Source organism: Castor canadensis, chromosome 15 (genome assembly GCF_047511655.1).
Source record: "Castor canadensis chromosome 15, mCasCan1.hap1v2, whole genome shotgun sequence".
Classification (NCBI taxonomy): domain Eukaryota; kingdom Metazoa; phylum Chordata; class Mammalia; order Rodentia; family Castoridae; genus Castor; species Castor canadensis.
In genome coordinates, this window is record NC_133400.1 from 72,967,140 (window position 1) to 72,979,975 (window position 12,836).

The window sequence follows — 12,836 nt, forward strand, 5'->3', positions numbered from 1 at the left end:
TAATATTTTCCCACTGTCTAGAACAAAACCTTCAATCTTCTCTGAAATGTCATACTGATTCTCAACTTTAAATATATTTTTCAAGGACTTTTAGACTTCATTCTACTTTTTCTGATATGTAACTGTTCTCCTGTATCTAGACATCTAGGTTTTCTGAGTTGTCTGTACAGAGTGTAATTGTTCATTAAAATGTTTAGATAGTTACAGAAAATTAATAGGATTAGAACAATTCTTAACTTTCAAATACGTAATATGCCAAGTCAGAATTTTAAAACACAATCTTTGATCAGCAGATAGCAATACATTCCAAAAAGGGGCAACATATATGAATTATAGTTCCACTTGACACACTGAGGCCTGTCCTGTGTTCTTCTCTGCTGTTTATGAGTGTCATTTCACTTCATTTACAGCAAAATCCTGTGGATTTTGTATTACTATTCCCGAATAGCAAATATGAAGACTGATTTGGGTCATGTAATTGATAGCTACAGTGGATCTAGGATTTGAACTTGACCAATATATCCATAAATCAGAAGCTGTCTTAAAAATAGTGTCTGATTATATCTAGAGACCACAATCTTTTTGTCACATTTTTGTTAAGTACATCTTTCCAGTAAAATGCCTCATAATCTCTTAAAAGGACTGAATAGCTTTTAAGGATTATGAGTAATTGCTGTCTTTGAAATTAAAATGTACCAGTTTGGGTTTCTTGAAATGTCTGTAAAACTGCTGGTTACATATCCTAAGAATCTACTTGATCTTAAAAGGTCTAAAATAATTTTACGTATGCCTCAGGTCACATATCACACAGGTCACACATCAGGTCACTTGATTATTCCATATCAGAGATAAATAATTTTTGTCTTCTTGTATGTTTTGAATTAGAGCTTTGGGTCTTGGTGAACATATGGACAATACTATTTTTTTCAGATAATTTTACCAAATATAGGTTAAAAATATGTTCTTATTGGGAAATATTTCTGGAAATTTCAGTAGCACAATGTTGTTAACTGTATGGTCATTAGAGTCTAAAGCACCTGGCTCAAGCCCCACGTCCACTTCCTGTTACCAGCTCTGTGAACTTGAACAAATCCCCAGCAGACACTTAACAGAACCTTCCTCAGAGGCTGTGTGAGGTTCTGCAGCCCATGTGGGACACTTGGAGCAGGAACTGACGCACAGCCATTGCTTAGTACATTTCAGTCAGTAATGCTGCTGTTTGGTACAGGTGTTCTTTCATGTAGGTGTCACTCTTGTACATTTTTTGTAGAAAATATGTATTGAAATTTGTCCATGTAATTATGCAGTTTTATCAAGTCACTCAGTGTGTGTGTGTGTGTGTGTGTGTGTGTGTGTGTGTGTGTGTGTGGTGAGCTCTGAACCCAAGACATTGCACATGCTATATGCCAGGCAAGTGTTCTACCACTTGGAATTTAAAATGATTTTATAGCTTTTAGAAAACACGCAATTAATACAAGTAAGTATTTATTACTTCACTTAGCTGGCAACTGTACTAGTCTCAGAACAGAGCTATAACCAGAAGAAAACAACATTTGGGCAGTCAAAATAATGGTCAAAAGTTATGTTGTACATTATCAGCCTATAGCCAAATCTCTGTTTTTCTTTGTCTAGTACATAGTACGTTCCATATGGTAGAGGCTCAGCAGATGTCTCTGCCTCCTGAGTGCTGGTATTGCATAGGTGTGCCACCACATCCAGCATGAATAAATGTATTTTTGCATTTTTCTAAGAGTTTCTATAAGCTGCTTTTCTAATTTCCCAGTTAGATGTAGATAGCATGACAGCAAGGTAGCCTGGTAACAACGAAAGACCAAATAGGTAATCTTCTAATTTGAGTGTAAGAACTTAAATATGTAGCAATTTGGAGCCAGTTCACTTATAGATATGCTTCTGGGTCCTGTAATAGCCCCCAAAGGCCCATTTCAGTTTACTGTAGTAGTTAAGTGGTGACCAGCCCTTTCTCACCAATTCTAGTTTCATCTATTCAGCTGCTTATTTGGCAACTCCACTTGATATGTGCATTAGACACCTCTCACTCAACATGTCGCAATCCAAACTCCTGGTGCCTCCTCTAAATTGGCTTTGTCCACAGCTTTTTGTTCTCCGTTTGTGAAAACTTCACCTTTCTGGCAAAAGGTTCTGCTAGTGGGGTTATAACTGGTGCATATGAGGGAGTTCAATTTGGACTAAACTGAGCCTTGGTGTAATTTGACAAGAATTTGTAAATGTGTATTCATTAATGGATATTTTGTTTTATTTTGTAGGATGAAGAAAATGGAAACAGAGGAGGTAAGCTATAAAAGTTTTAATTTTTCTCTGAATGCTTTTCTACCTATCTGTTTCTGTTCATTAAGTAATATTAACTGAGAGGATAAAATTTTTGAAGTTCAACTGTATAACCATTCTTAGGTCTGGGAATCATGAAATTAAGTATCTTTTTTATTACAGTTGTTAAAGTTTTATGAATTCCATTGTCTCATTATTATGATTTGAATATGTAATAAATTTTTAAATTTATATCATTATGATTCTAAGGTAAGTATCTAAGACTTTTGTTTCAATTAGTAACCTTTCTGAATTTAGTGTTTCTTTTAGGTAAAGAACACTTCGTATTTTACCAGCTAGGTTTACAGACTCAGAGAAAAGCAGAGAATTAGGTTCTTTGATCAAAGCATGTGTTAATCTTGATTTAAACATTATTTAAGTAGCTTAAAAAGAGAATCAGTTTGGGAATAGGATTATTTCTGAATAATTTTGATTTATTTTTTCTCTTGCTTTTAGATGAACTTTAATGAGTTGAAGTTTGTATGCAATAAAATATACCCATTAAAAACTTCTGAAATTTTTAGACTTAAAAAAGTTGCAAATACAGTACAGAGAAGTTCCAGCTTTCATTCAGCTTCCCCTATGTTAAAAACTTACACAACCATGATGCAATGAACAAAACTAAGAAATTAGCGTTGGTATATGATTACCTGAACTATAGACCATTTGGATGTTAGCAGTTTTTCCAATCATCCTTTTCCTCTTCCAGAATCCCACATTGCATCCACTTGTCCAACTCCCTTAGTCTCCTCCAGTCTCTCATAGTTCCTCAGTCTCCCCTTTTTTTTTTTCTTGTATTTTGTTACTCAACCTGATTTGAGGTCTTGGAAAGATTAACAGTTAAAATGAGAGGAGAACAGTTTGTTTCGGCACTATCAGAAATAATTTGAGGATGTAGGATCTGTTTATGGTCAGCTTGTGCAAGATGGGAAACTCCTCTGCCATCATCTGTTATGCAGTAGGGTTTAGGACAAATTCCAAATGCTGCTTGGCATGGATCAGAAATAGGCTTTAGTGGGGAAAGAGGAAACCTACAAAACCAGCATCAGCAGGAGAAAGGAGGACATAGGTTCTTTGTTTATTTCCCATTGTCCTCCAGCCGGGTATGCTGGTGCCTGATCAACCACTGACACACAGCATCTAGAACTTCATGCCTGTCATGGGGCAACACATGTCTAATAAATGGAGAAGAAATAGTCCTAAAAGTGTATGCAGATCATTATGTATCTAATGTAGCTTACTGAAGTAGTTGGATACATGCTTTGACTAGGAAGAGTAGATTCAAACATTTGACAGGGAAAACTAGAAGATCTAGGCCTTACAGAAAAGAGTTGAAGGGGAAGAGTAAAATGGGACGAAAGGCTGTAGTTGCTGGAGATGATTATAATTTACCTCTTTTATTTATTAATTTATACCTAACCTCATTCAACCAAAGGTTTTTTTCATATACAGAAATACATATGTCATATAGTAAGATAAATAAGGTTTGCTGGGTTTGTAGAGCATCTGCCTACCAAATGCAAGGTTCTGAGTTCCAACCCCCAGTACTGCAAAGAAAAGAAAAGGTTAAGTGTTTGGGGTAAAAAAATGGATTAACTTGATAGGAGATTTAGTGCATAGAAATTTTTGCAGTAGATCCTACACCATTATCAAAGATGGGCTGTGAATTTGGTTTTGAGCTTTCCAGTGGCCAGAGAAACAATGAGACTACGATTACTTAAGGATGCACATCATAAGAAAATCACGTGCTGTTTGCACTGAGGGCTGAGATTTCTCTTATAGACCCTGTAGCGAAAAACAAAAAGTGATTCAGTAGATGATGTCCTCAGCACCTTTCCTTCATGTGGCTGTTTTCCCAGGCATTCCTCAATGTAAGCTGATCGTTACAACCCCAAGATGCAAGTGAGTTTAAAGTGCTTCTCAGGTGGGGACAATATTGATCCCCAGGAAATATACTGGAAATGTCTGCAGATGTATTTGTTTGTCACAGTTAGGATGGGGATTGTGCTGGTGGCATCTAATAGGTAGAACCGAGAGGTGCTGTTGAGCATCCTACAGCATAAGTGGCTTATGAAGTCCAGACCATGTGTATTTTTTCTGCCAAGGAGAGTATGAAAGGCATGAGAGTACCTAAAGAAACTGGTTTATAATATTTCATGGAATACCTTTGAATTCTGAGTGGGAGAGGGGAGAAAATGCCTCACTAGTATATACCTGACACCAATGTTAATATATTGTCCTATTTAACCCTTTCTGTAACCCCGTGAGTTGTGAGGTGATGTTTCCATTTTATAGATAAAAAAGCTGGGCTTTCAAGTCAGTTGTGTAACTTTTTAGGTTCATATTCTTTAAACTGTGCTGTCTTATTTCTTTTTTAAATCTCTTTCCTCACTTCTTCCTTATTTTGTTTTTAAAATTCTCTTTTTAAAATATGTTTGGACTTATGTAGGATCAATAATTAGTAGAATGATGCGTAAGCAAATAATCATATCATTTCAACTGAACTGGTCAACTATGGGATCATATTCTATTTGGAAGAAAATGCTTGTGACTTCTGAACAATTATCTATAGGAGAGTCAGTTTTTAGAATGCAACTCAATTAGAGGCAGGCTATGCAGAATTTACTATTTCGATTCAATGGAATGTTAGGGATTTTTATTCCACAGTCTCATTTCATTTTAAAATGCATTTCCAAGTGCATTGAGATGAAATCCTTTTATGTGACTTGTGTTTTAACGTATTAGAATCCTGGCCTACAGTGTAAATATAGAGCCAAAGCCTAGAATTACTGGAAAGAAACTCATTGGCAGAATTTCACTCGCACTCCTATAAGATCCCATTATAATGCCGAAATTCTGTAAAACAGTAAAAGTTTGCTTTGTTGTTTTTTTCTTTTGGTAATTTAGTGAAATCTCTTCTGCCACTTAATTTTCTGATTATTTTACTTACCAAACTTTTCCATTCTATTGGTTTTTATATCCTGTATTTCTGTACTTTTACATTTTTAAAATGAGTTTTTCTTCTTGATGGTTAGTTTTCTGCACAGTGATGAAGTATCATAAGAAAAAGGTCATTTAAGCAGAAAAATGTTTTTGATGATAATAGGTACTTTGGGTAACTGATGTCTTATTTACTTGCTGTTCTTTAAACCTCTGGAGAAAATATTCATAAGTAATCACAATAACAAAGTCTAAAAGATGGGCGTGGTGGTGCACATCTATAATCCCAGCTGCTCTGGAGGTAGAGGCAGAAGGAGCTCTAGTTTAAGGCCAGCCTGGGCAAAGTTAGTGAGAGCCTATGTCAGAAACAAAATTTAAAAATTGAAAAAAAAAAGAAAGAAAGAAAAGAAAAGGGGTTGGGCCTATCTCAAATGATAGAGAGCTTTTGCCAGACACTGGGTTCATTCCCCAGCACTGAGGAAAAAAAAAACCAAAAAACAAAAAGAATAAGGTCGGTTATTATTTCCTTTCTACTTACCCCTTGTTTTAATTTTAGTTGTATTTGCAATGTTTGAAGTGTTTATGTAACTTCTGATATGAAAATTTGTATTCAAACATGTTACTAAAAGAAAAAAATAACTGGGAATCTATAAATTTTCTCAGTGACTGCACTTGATTCTGACTGAATAGCTGTGTAGTCTGTACTAGAGCGTTCAAATTGTGGCAATGCAGAAACTCCCTCAAGTCACCCCAGGACAGACATGTTAATTCTAACTAGTGCATATCTTGAAATTTGAAGAAAACAGGAGCTATAGAATGCCACGAATCTCAGAGACTCCAGACCTTAGAGTAAGAGCTTCTAAAGTCCATCTCTGGTATTTAAGGATGCCTTGAAGGATGATCACAGTACCTTTTTTATTATACACTACTTCCTTCTAAGCCTACTCTCTGTAAAAGGTACAATCCATACTCTTCTTTCTGCCTTCTCTCTCATGGTATTTCTCAATCCCCAACAGAAAAGTCTATTTGGCCAAGTTCTTCATTTAATGGTAGTTGTACAACACCCACTGTATTCTGAGATTAAATGTGTCTCAGTTTAGTGAAGAAAACCTTGTAGAGCTCAGAAAGTTGAGCGTATTTTACGTTACCATTTTCCATTAATGTGTTGAAAATCTACCTATTCTTTCTAATTACTCTAACTAAAATGTGAACCTGAAGTTTTATTGCAAGAAGGTATTTTATAAGTAGGTGAGTGGTCTAAGGTTTGGATGTGGGGTACCAAAAGTGTGTTTGCACTGCTTTTAAATGGAGCAATGCTGAGCTCCATGGATCTTTTTCCTGATGACGTTGAGAAAGAATACTAACTGAACCCCTTAGGATACATTTTTAACTGGATTGACAATTTATTTGGGTTTTTCTGGTAGTTAGATAAACATAGTAACTAAAATGCATATTTTTTTATTAACTTTCAGTGCTGCTCAGTAGAATAACCACAGGTGTCTTAATAGTCTTGAGGGTATTTTAGGAAGTAGGAAGGAAGAAGAGGAGGAGATGGATGGATTATGTCATTTAATACTCACAGCAGCTTCCTGGGTTGGATATGATCATCACCCCTGGTTTTTTTCAGATATAAAATTGAGGCACAGAGTGTTATAAAATTAGGGAGAGGTAGAGCTGTACTAAAGCCCAGACAGTCTGGTTCTGGAGGTTCCTCTCTGAATTTCTGCCGTGCTTTGTAAAGCACTTTTACAAAGTGCTTTGTAAAGCACTTTTACAAAGTGCTTTACTTGAACTCACGACCTCATGCTTGCTAGGCAGGCAGGTGCTCTACCACTTGAGTCATTCCTCCAACTCTCATGCATGTTCTTTAATTGTGTTCTTTATCATCATAGTTTAACGTGTTATTAGCCTATGTCTGTTAAAATAAAGCATTCATTTTTTATTTAGGTATATCTTTGATATCTATGGTATTTTTTCACTTATTTTTATGAAATGATATGGGTAGTCCTAGGTACTGACTCAAAATAAATGATATATGTCCAAAAAAAAAGATTTGTTTATGGATATTTATAATTACTTTATTCAGAATAAACAGTTATTGGATTTGACCCAATTATTAATCTGTAAACAGGTATACTGTGGTATATAGTGGGATACACACAGCAACAAAAATGAATCTCAAAAGTATTTATCAAAGTAAAATTAATATAATAAAATTTACCATGTTGAAGTGAATAGTTCAGTGCCAGTTAATGCACAGTTAAAGAACATGTATAAAATTTTATACATCTCCAAAAGTAACTCTCTCTTTTTTTTTTTTTTTTTTTTTTTTAGTGGTAACAGGGCTTGAACTCAGGGCCTACACCTTGAACCATTCCACCAGCCATTTTTGGGAAGGTTTTTTTCAAGATAGGGTCTCGCTATCTTATTTGCCCAGGCTGGCTTCCAACAATAATCCTCCTGATCTCTGTCTCCTGAGTAGCTAGGATTATAGACATGAACCACCAGCACCAGCTCCAAAAAGAAAATTGTAATTATTCTCTCTTCCCCTCAGTTCCTGACAGCCACCCATCTGTTTTCTGTCTCTGTGAACTTAATAAGTGAAATCACATAACACGTAGCCTTTTCCATGTGGCTTCTTTCATTTAGAGTAATGTTTTAAAGGTTCACCTGTGTGTGTGTGTGTGTGTGTGTGTGTGTGTGTGTGTGTGTGTTTTTATATATATTACTACTTTATGCCTTTCTATGGCTGAATAATATTTCATTGTAGGGTTGGAGGTATGGCTCCAATAGGAGAGCACTTGAGTGCAAGGCCCTGACTTCAAACCCCAGTGCCGCCAAAATATATATCCAATTAAGTATATAAAATTGATAAACAAATAGTGAGCTATACATACAATTAAACATGTTTAACCAATATGTAAATGTATTTAATTAATAAATGTATTTAATTGTGTGTATATGTTACTTTCTTTCCCATTTTCCTGTGGGTGGACATTTGGGCTGTTTCTGCCTTTTGGCTGTTGTGAGTGGTGGTGCTGTGAACATGCATATGCAAGTATTCATGTGAGTCACTGCTTTCAGTTCTTTGGAATGGACACTTAGGAGTGCAGTTGCTAGCTCAAAAGTCTTCTGCAGCAGCTTCACCATTTCTGCATTCCTACTAGCCATGCACGAAGGTCTTGATTTCTATGCATCCTTAATGACTAATGAATGGGGTATCTTTTCATGTTTTTGGCCATTCGTATATATTTTGAGAAATGTCTTTGAAGATCATTTCCCATTTCTAAATTGGTTTGTCTTTTTGTTGAATTCTAAGAATTCTTTATATATAATGGACACTAGACTTATCAGATGTATGATTTACGTGTATTTTCTCTCATTCTGTAAGTTGTCTTTTCAGTTTCTCTACAGTACCTTAGATGTGCAAAGTTTTTAATTTTAGTGATTCCTATTTTTTTTGTTGTCAAATACGTTTTGGTGTGTGAAAGAAGCCAAGCCCAAAAAAGTACATACTATCTGATTTCGCTTATGTGTATTCCCAGAGGAAAGACAACTCTAAACAGATACGTGGTTGCTTGAATTGACTGGGAAGGAGCACAGGAAGATTTTGCTTATTTTTGCTGTGCTAAGGATCAAATCCAGAGTCTTGCCCGTGCTAGGGAATCCTCTACCACTGAGCTACATCCCAGCCCTAGGAAAACTTTTGTCATGAGAGGAACATTATGTTTTGATTATGGTGATAACATATGGGTATATGTATTTTTCAGTATTAATTGTACTATGCACTTGAAATCAGTGCATTTATCTTATGTAGATCAGAAGTTGAGTTGATTTAAAACAAAAGAATATATATAATTTTTTTTTATTTTTTATTTATTTATTTATTTTTTCATTTTTCTTTTATTATTCATATGTGCATACAAGGCTTGGTTCATTTCTCCCCCCTGCCCCCACCCCCTCCCTTACCACCTACTCCACCCCCTCCCGCTCCCCCCCCTCAATACCCAGCAGAAACTATTTTGCCCTTATCTCTAATTTTGTTGTAGAGAGAGTATAAGCAATAATAGGAAGGAACAAGGGGTTTTGCTGGTTGAGATAAGGATAGCTATACAGGGCATTGACTCACATTGATTTCCTGTGCGTGGGTGTTACCTTCTAGGTTAATTCTTTTTGATCCCCTTTTCCTATTGGCCTCAGTTGCTTTAAGGTATCTGCTTTAGTTTCTCTGCGTTAAGGGCAACAAATGCTAGCTAATTTTTGAGGTGTCTTACCTATCCGCACCCCTCCCTTGTGTGCTCTCGCTTTTATCATGTGCTCATAGTCCAATCCCCTTGTTGTGTTTGCCCTTGATCTAATGTCCACATATGAGGGAGAACATACGATTTTTGGTCTTTTGAGCCAGGCTAACCTCACTCAGAATGATGTTCTCCAATTCCATCCATTTACCAGCGAATGATAACATTTCGTTCTTCTTCATGGCTGCATAAAATTCCATTGTGTATAGATACCACATTTTCTTAATCCAAGGAATATATATAATTTATTGCTACTATTGATAGACATTTAAATTTTTTCCAGTGTGTAACAATCTCAAACAACACAGAGGTGAGCCTTTTTGTACGCATTCATGCTGCGTTCTAGTGGGCGTATGGGTGTTGGAGTGGCATTGCTGAGTCACATATATGCACACAGTCACATTGAGTAGATATTGCCAAATAGTTTTCAGAGTGATTGTGCCAAAGTGATTGAACCTTGCATGAGAGTTCCAAGTGCTCTGTATCATCACTAACAATTGGTACTTATTATTCTTTTAAATTTTAGTCGTTGTTGGTATACAGTGATGTAGATTATAGTTTTAATTTAAATTTTCCTGAAGACAAATGGGTTTGATTATCTTTTTTTTTTCTTTAGCTTTAAGTTCTTTTAAAATATTACTTTGCAGGCATTTTTTATATTCTGAATGGGGACTTATTTTAGCTACCTCTGTAGAGCAGACACCTCGTTCATTAGTAGCTGTGTATGTATAGCACATACCCATTGAGCATGCCTTTCAATTTCTTACTAGTAGTTTTGATAAAGTTGCTGCTTTAATGCTGGAATGATCTTTTATGGTTAATACAAGAATTTTTTTTTTTTGTACTCCATGGTCATAACGATACTTTACTTTGTTAGCTTTGAGGTGTTTTATTGTTTTATCATTCACAATTAAGCCTACAATTTGCCTATAATTGGTTATTTTTACATGTGTTATCAGATCAAGATTAATATTTTTCTTATTTGTATATTTATTTGATCCCATACATTTAGTGAAAAGCCTATAGTTCTTCAATTATTCTATAGTAAAACCTATCATAAAGAGTCTGTGTGTTGCTCTGTTCTAGACTTTGTTCTATTCTGAGGGTTGGCTTGTAGGTTGTTTTTATACCCGCTACCACTAAGCCTAATCCCCTGTCCTTACTATTTGGAATATTGACTTTTTAGTCTGTGAAAGTGGTATATCTCTCCTATGAATTGGTCTGCATCTTTTGGGATAATTCTTTGTTTTTTCTCCCTAATCTCTTAATAAAGTAAATTGTATTGATTTAGTTTTCCAGTGTTAAACCAGCCTTTAATTACTGGACTAACCCAGTCTCGTTTATGGTGTGTGATTTATTCATCTCTCTTCAGTGATTGCCTTCATCTAAAGGTGGGCTTTCATCTTTTTGATAATTGGTTTGGGTCCTCTGATTAGCAGATGTCAAGACAGGATGACACATGCAAAAATGTATGGGGGGAATGCTTAGAAAGAATGAAGAGCAGAGGAGGAGGGGAAGGAGGACATGTACAGACTGGACCCCAGTGAAAGAAGAGAATGGGGAAGGATGGGTAGAAAAGGCCTCAGACTTCAGGAAGATGTAGGGAAGTCTCTTCTAGGCCAGCAAGAGGTCCCTAGGCAAACACTGTCTGAGAAGAATCCAGCTTTGAGCAGCCATGGTCAAGTGTGGCCTTAGTGTGAACATAGTGGTGGACCCAAAGGGTAGCAGGGCTGTCAGTCACTGTGTTCCTGAAGCAGCTTCTTGTGAAGGAAATCCAAGTGGTTCCTTCATGCTTGACAGTTTGAGCTTTCCCTTTTTCACCCCTGCTCAGACTGTGTTCCTGCTCTCTTCCCTGGCTGATATTTCCCCAGCCTTATGAGACTGCTGGAAGCTCTGTAATTTAAACGTTTGCTGGCTTTTCTGGTGTTTCGTCATGTGAGAAAAAGTGAATTCTGAAACCAGCTAGTTCTTTGTAGGTAGACTTAGGAATTCTCTATTTTCCTCTGATGTGTCTAATTATATACTTACTATTTAATCTTCAATTTTATTTTGAGATTTCTATTTCAGACTTGTATCTCCTTTTTTTCCCCTTACTATTATTATTATTATTATTATTATTATTATTATTTTTGAGGTACGGGAGCTTGAACTCAGGGCCTTCACCTTGAGCCCTGTTTTTGTAAAGGGTTTTTCGAGATAAGATCTTGCAAAACTATTTCCCTGGCCTGGCTTTGAACTGTGATCCTTCTGATTTCTGCCTCCTGAGTAAGTAGGATTACAGATATGAGCCACAAGTGCCCGTTTTTTTTTTTTCTCTCTCTTTTGAGATTAAAATTAATTTTTCTTTCCTACCTTATGCTTAACATATCAAATAATATATTGTCATTCTTCTTGGTGGTTTTCCTAGAAATTTTAATATGCAAAATCATCAGCGTCTACTGATATTGTATCCTCTTCTGAAAAATGTAAGGTCCTTAAAACATGTTGACTCCACTCATCTCCCTATTGCCTACATATTACTTTCATACTGTCTTATTATTCTTTCTTTCTCTCTCTCTCTTTTTTAAATGAACTGTCTTTGTTTCGACCTCATTGTTGCTACTACAGAATTCTTCAATGATCCTGGCTTCTTTTGTTACTAGTAAGAAGTCAGTCTTGTTCATTCCTTCTTTGGAGGTAAACTCTTAAAATATATATCTGCTTATAAGATTTTTCTATCTTTAGTGTTCAGCTATCCATACAGTGAGTCTAGGTGAGGATTTCTTTGTATTTTTGGTTGGCATTCATTGAACTTCTTGTGAATATGCATAGATTTCTTTCTTCATTTTTAGAAATTGTCTCCTGGTCTCTCTTCACATATTATCATTATCTATGACCTAATGTTGTCTTTTTTTTATATTCTTGGAGGGGAACAGTGATATAACTGTTATCAAATGTTTGAAGGAATACTTTGTACAAAATGGACTAGATTAGTAAAAGATGTAGATATGTGGGGTTCTTAATTCTACTCTGGAAAATTCCTGCTCATATTTTGGAGACAATCTAATATTGTTCTTGTGCATATGTGTTAAACAAGTTGAAAACTCCTCCTGCCTCTTGATTTACTTGTTCAGGGAGGTGTTAATACTAACAAATCCAATGCAAGGAAATAAGAGGCAAAAAACTGGTCATTAGAACCTGCAAAATAAGCTCAGTGTGATGGTGCACACTGACAATAACAGTACTCAGGAGATAGAGGAAGAGGATGGTGAT

The 12,836-nt window shown here is 35.8% G+C and overlaps 1 protein-coding gene across 12 annotated transcripts in view; it reads left to right on the forward strand.

Annotated features, from left to right (window-relative positions):
• Nucleotides 1-12,836, forward strand: part of Arhgap21 (Rho GTPase activating protein 21) — a 118,458-nt gene that overhangs the window by 52,903 nt on the left and 52,719 nt on the right. For all 12 annotated transcript variants that reach the window (XM_074056492.1, XM_074056494.1, XM_074056493.1 and 9 more), the window contains one exon: nt 2,286-2,310. In XM_074056492.1, the coding sequence (XP_073912593.1) occupies nt 2,286-2,310 (25 nt within the window). The remainder of the gene's footprint in view (nt 1-2,285; nt 2,311-12,836) is intronic.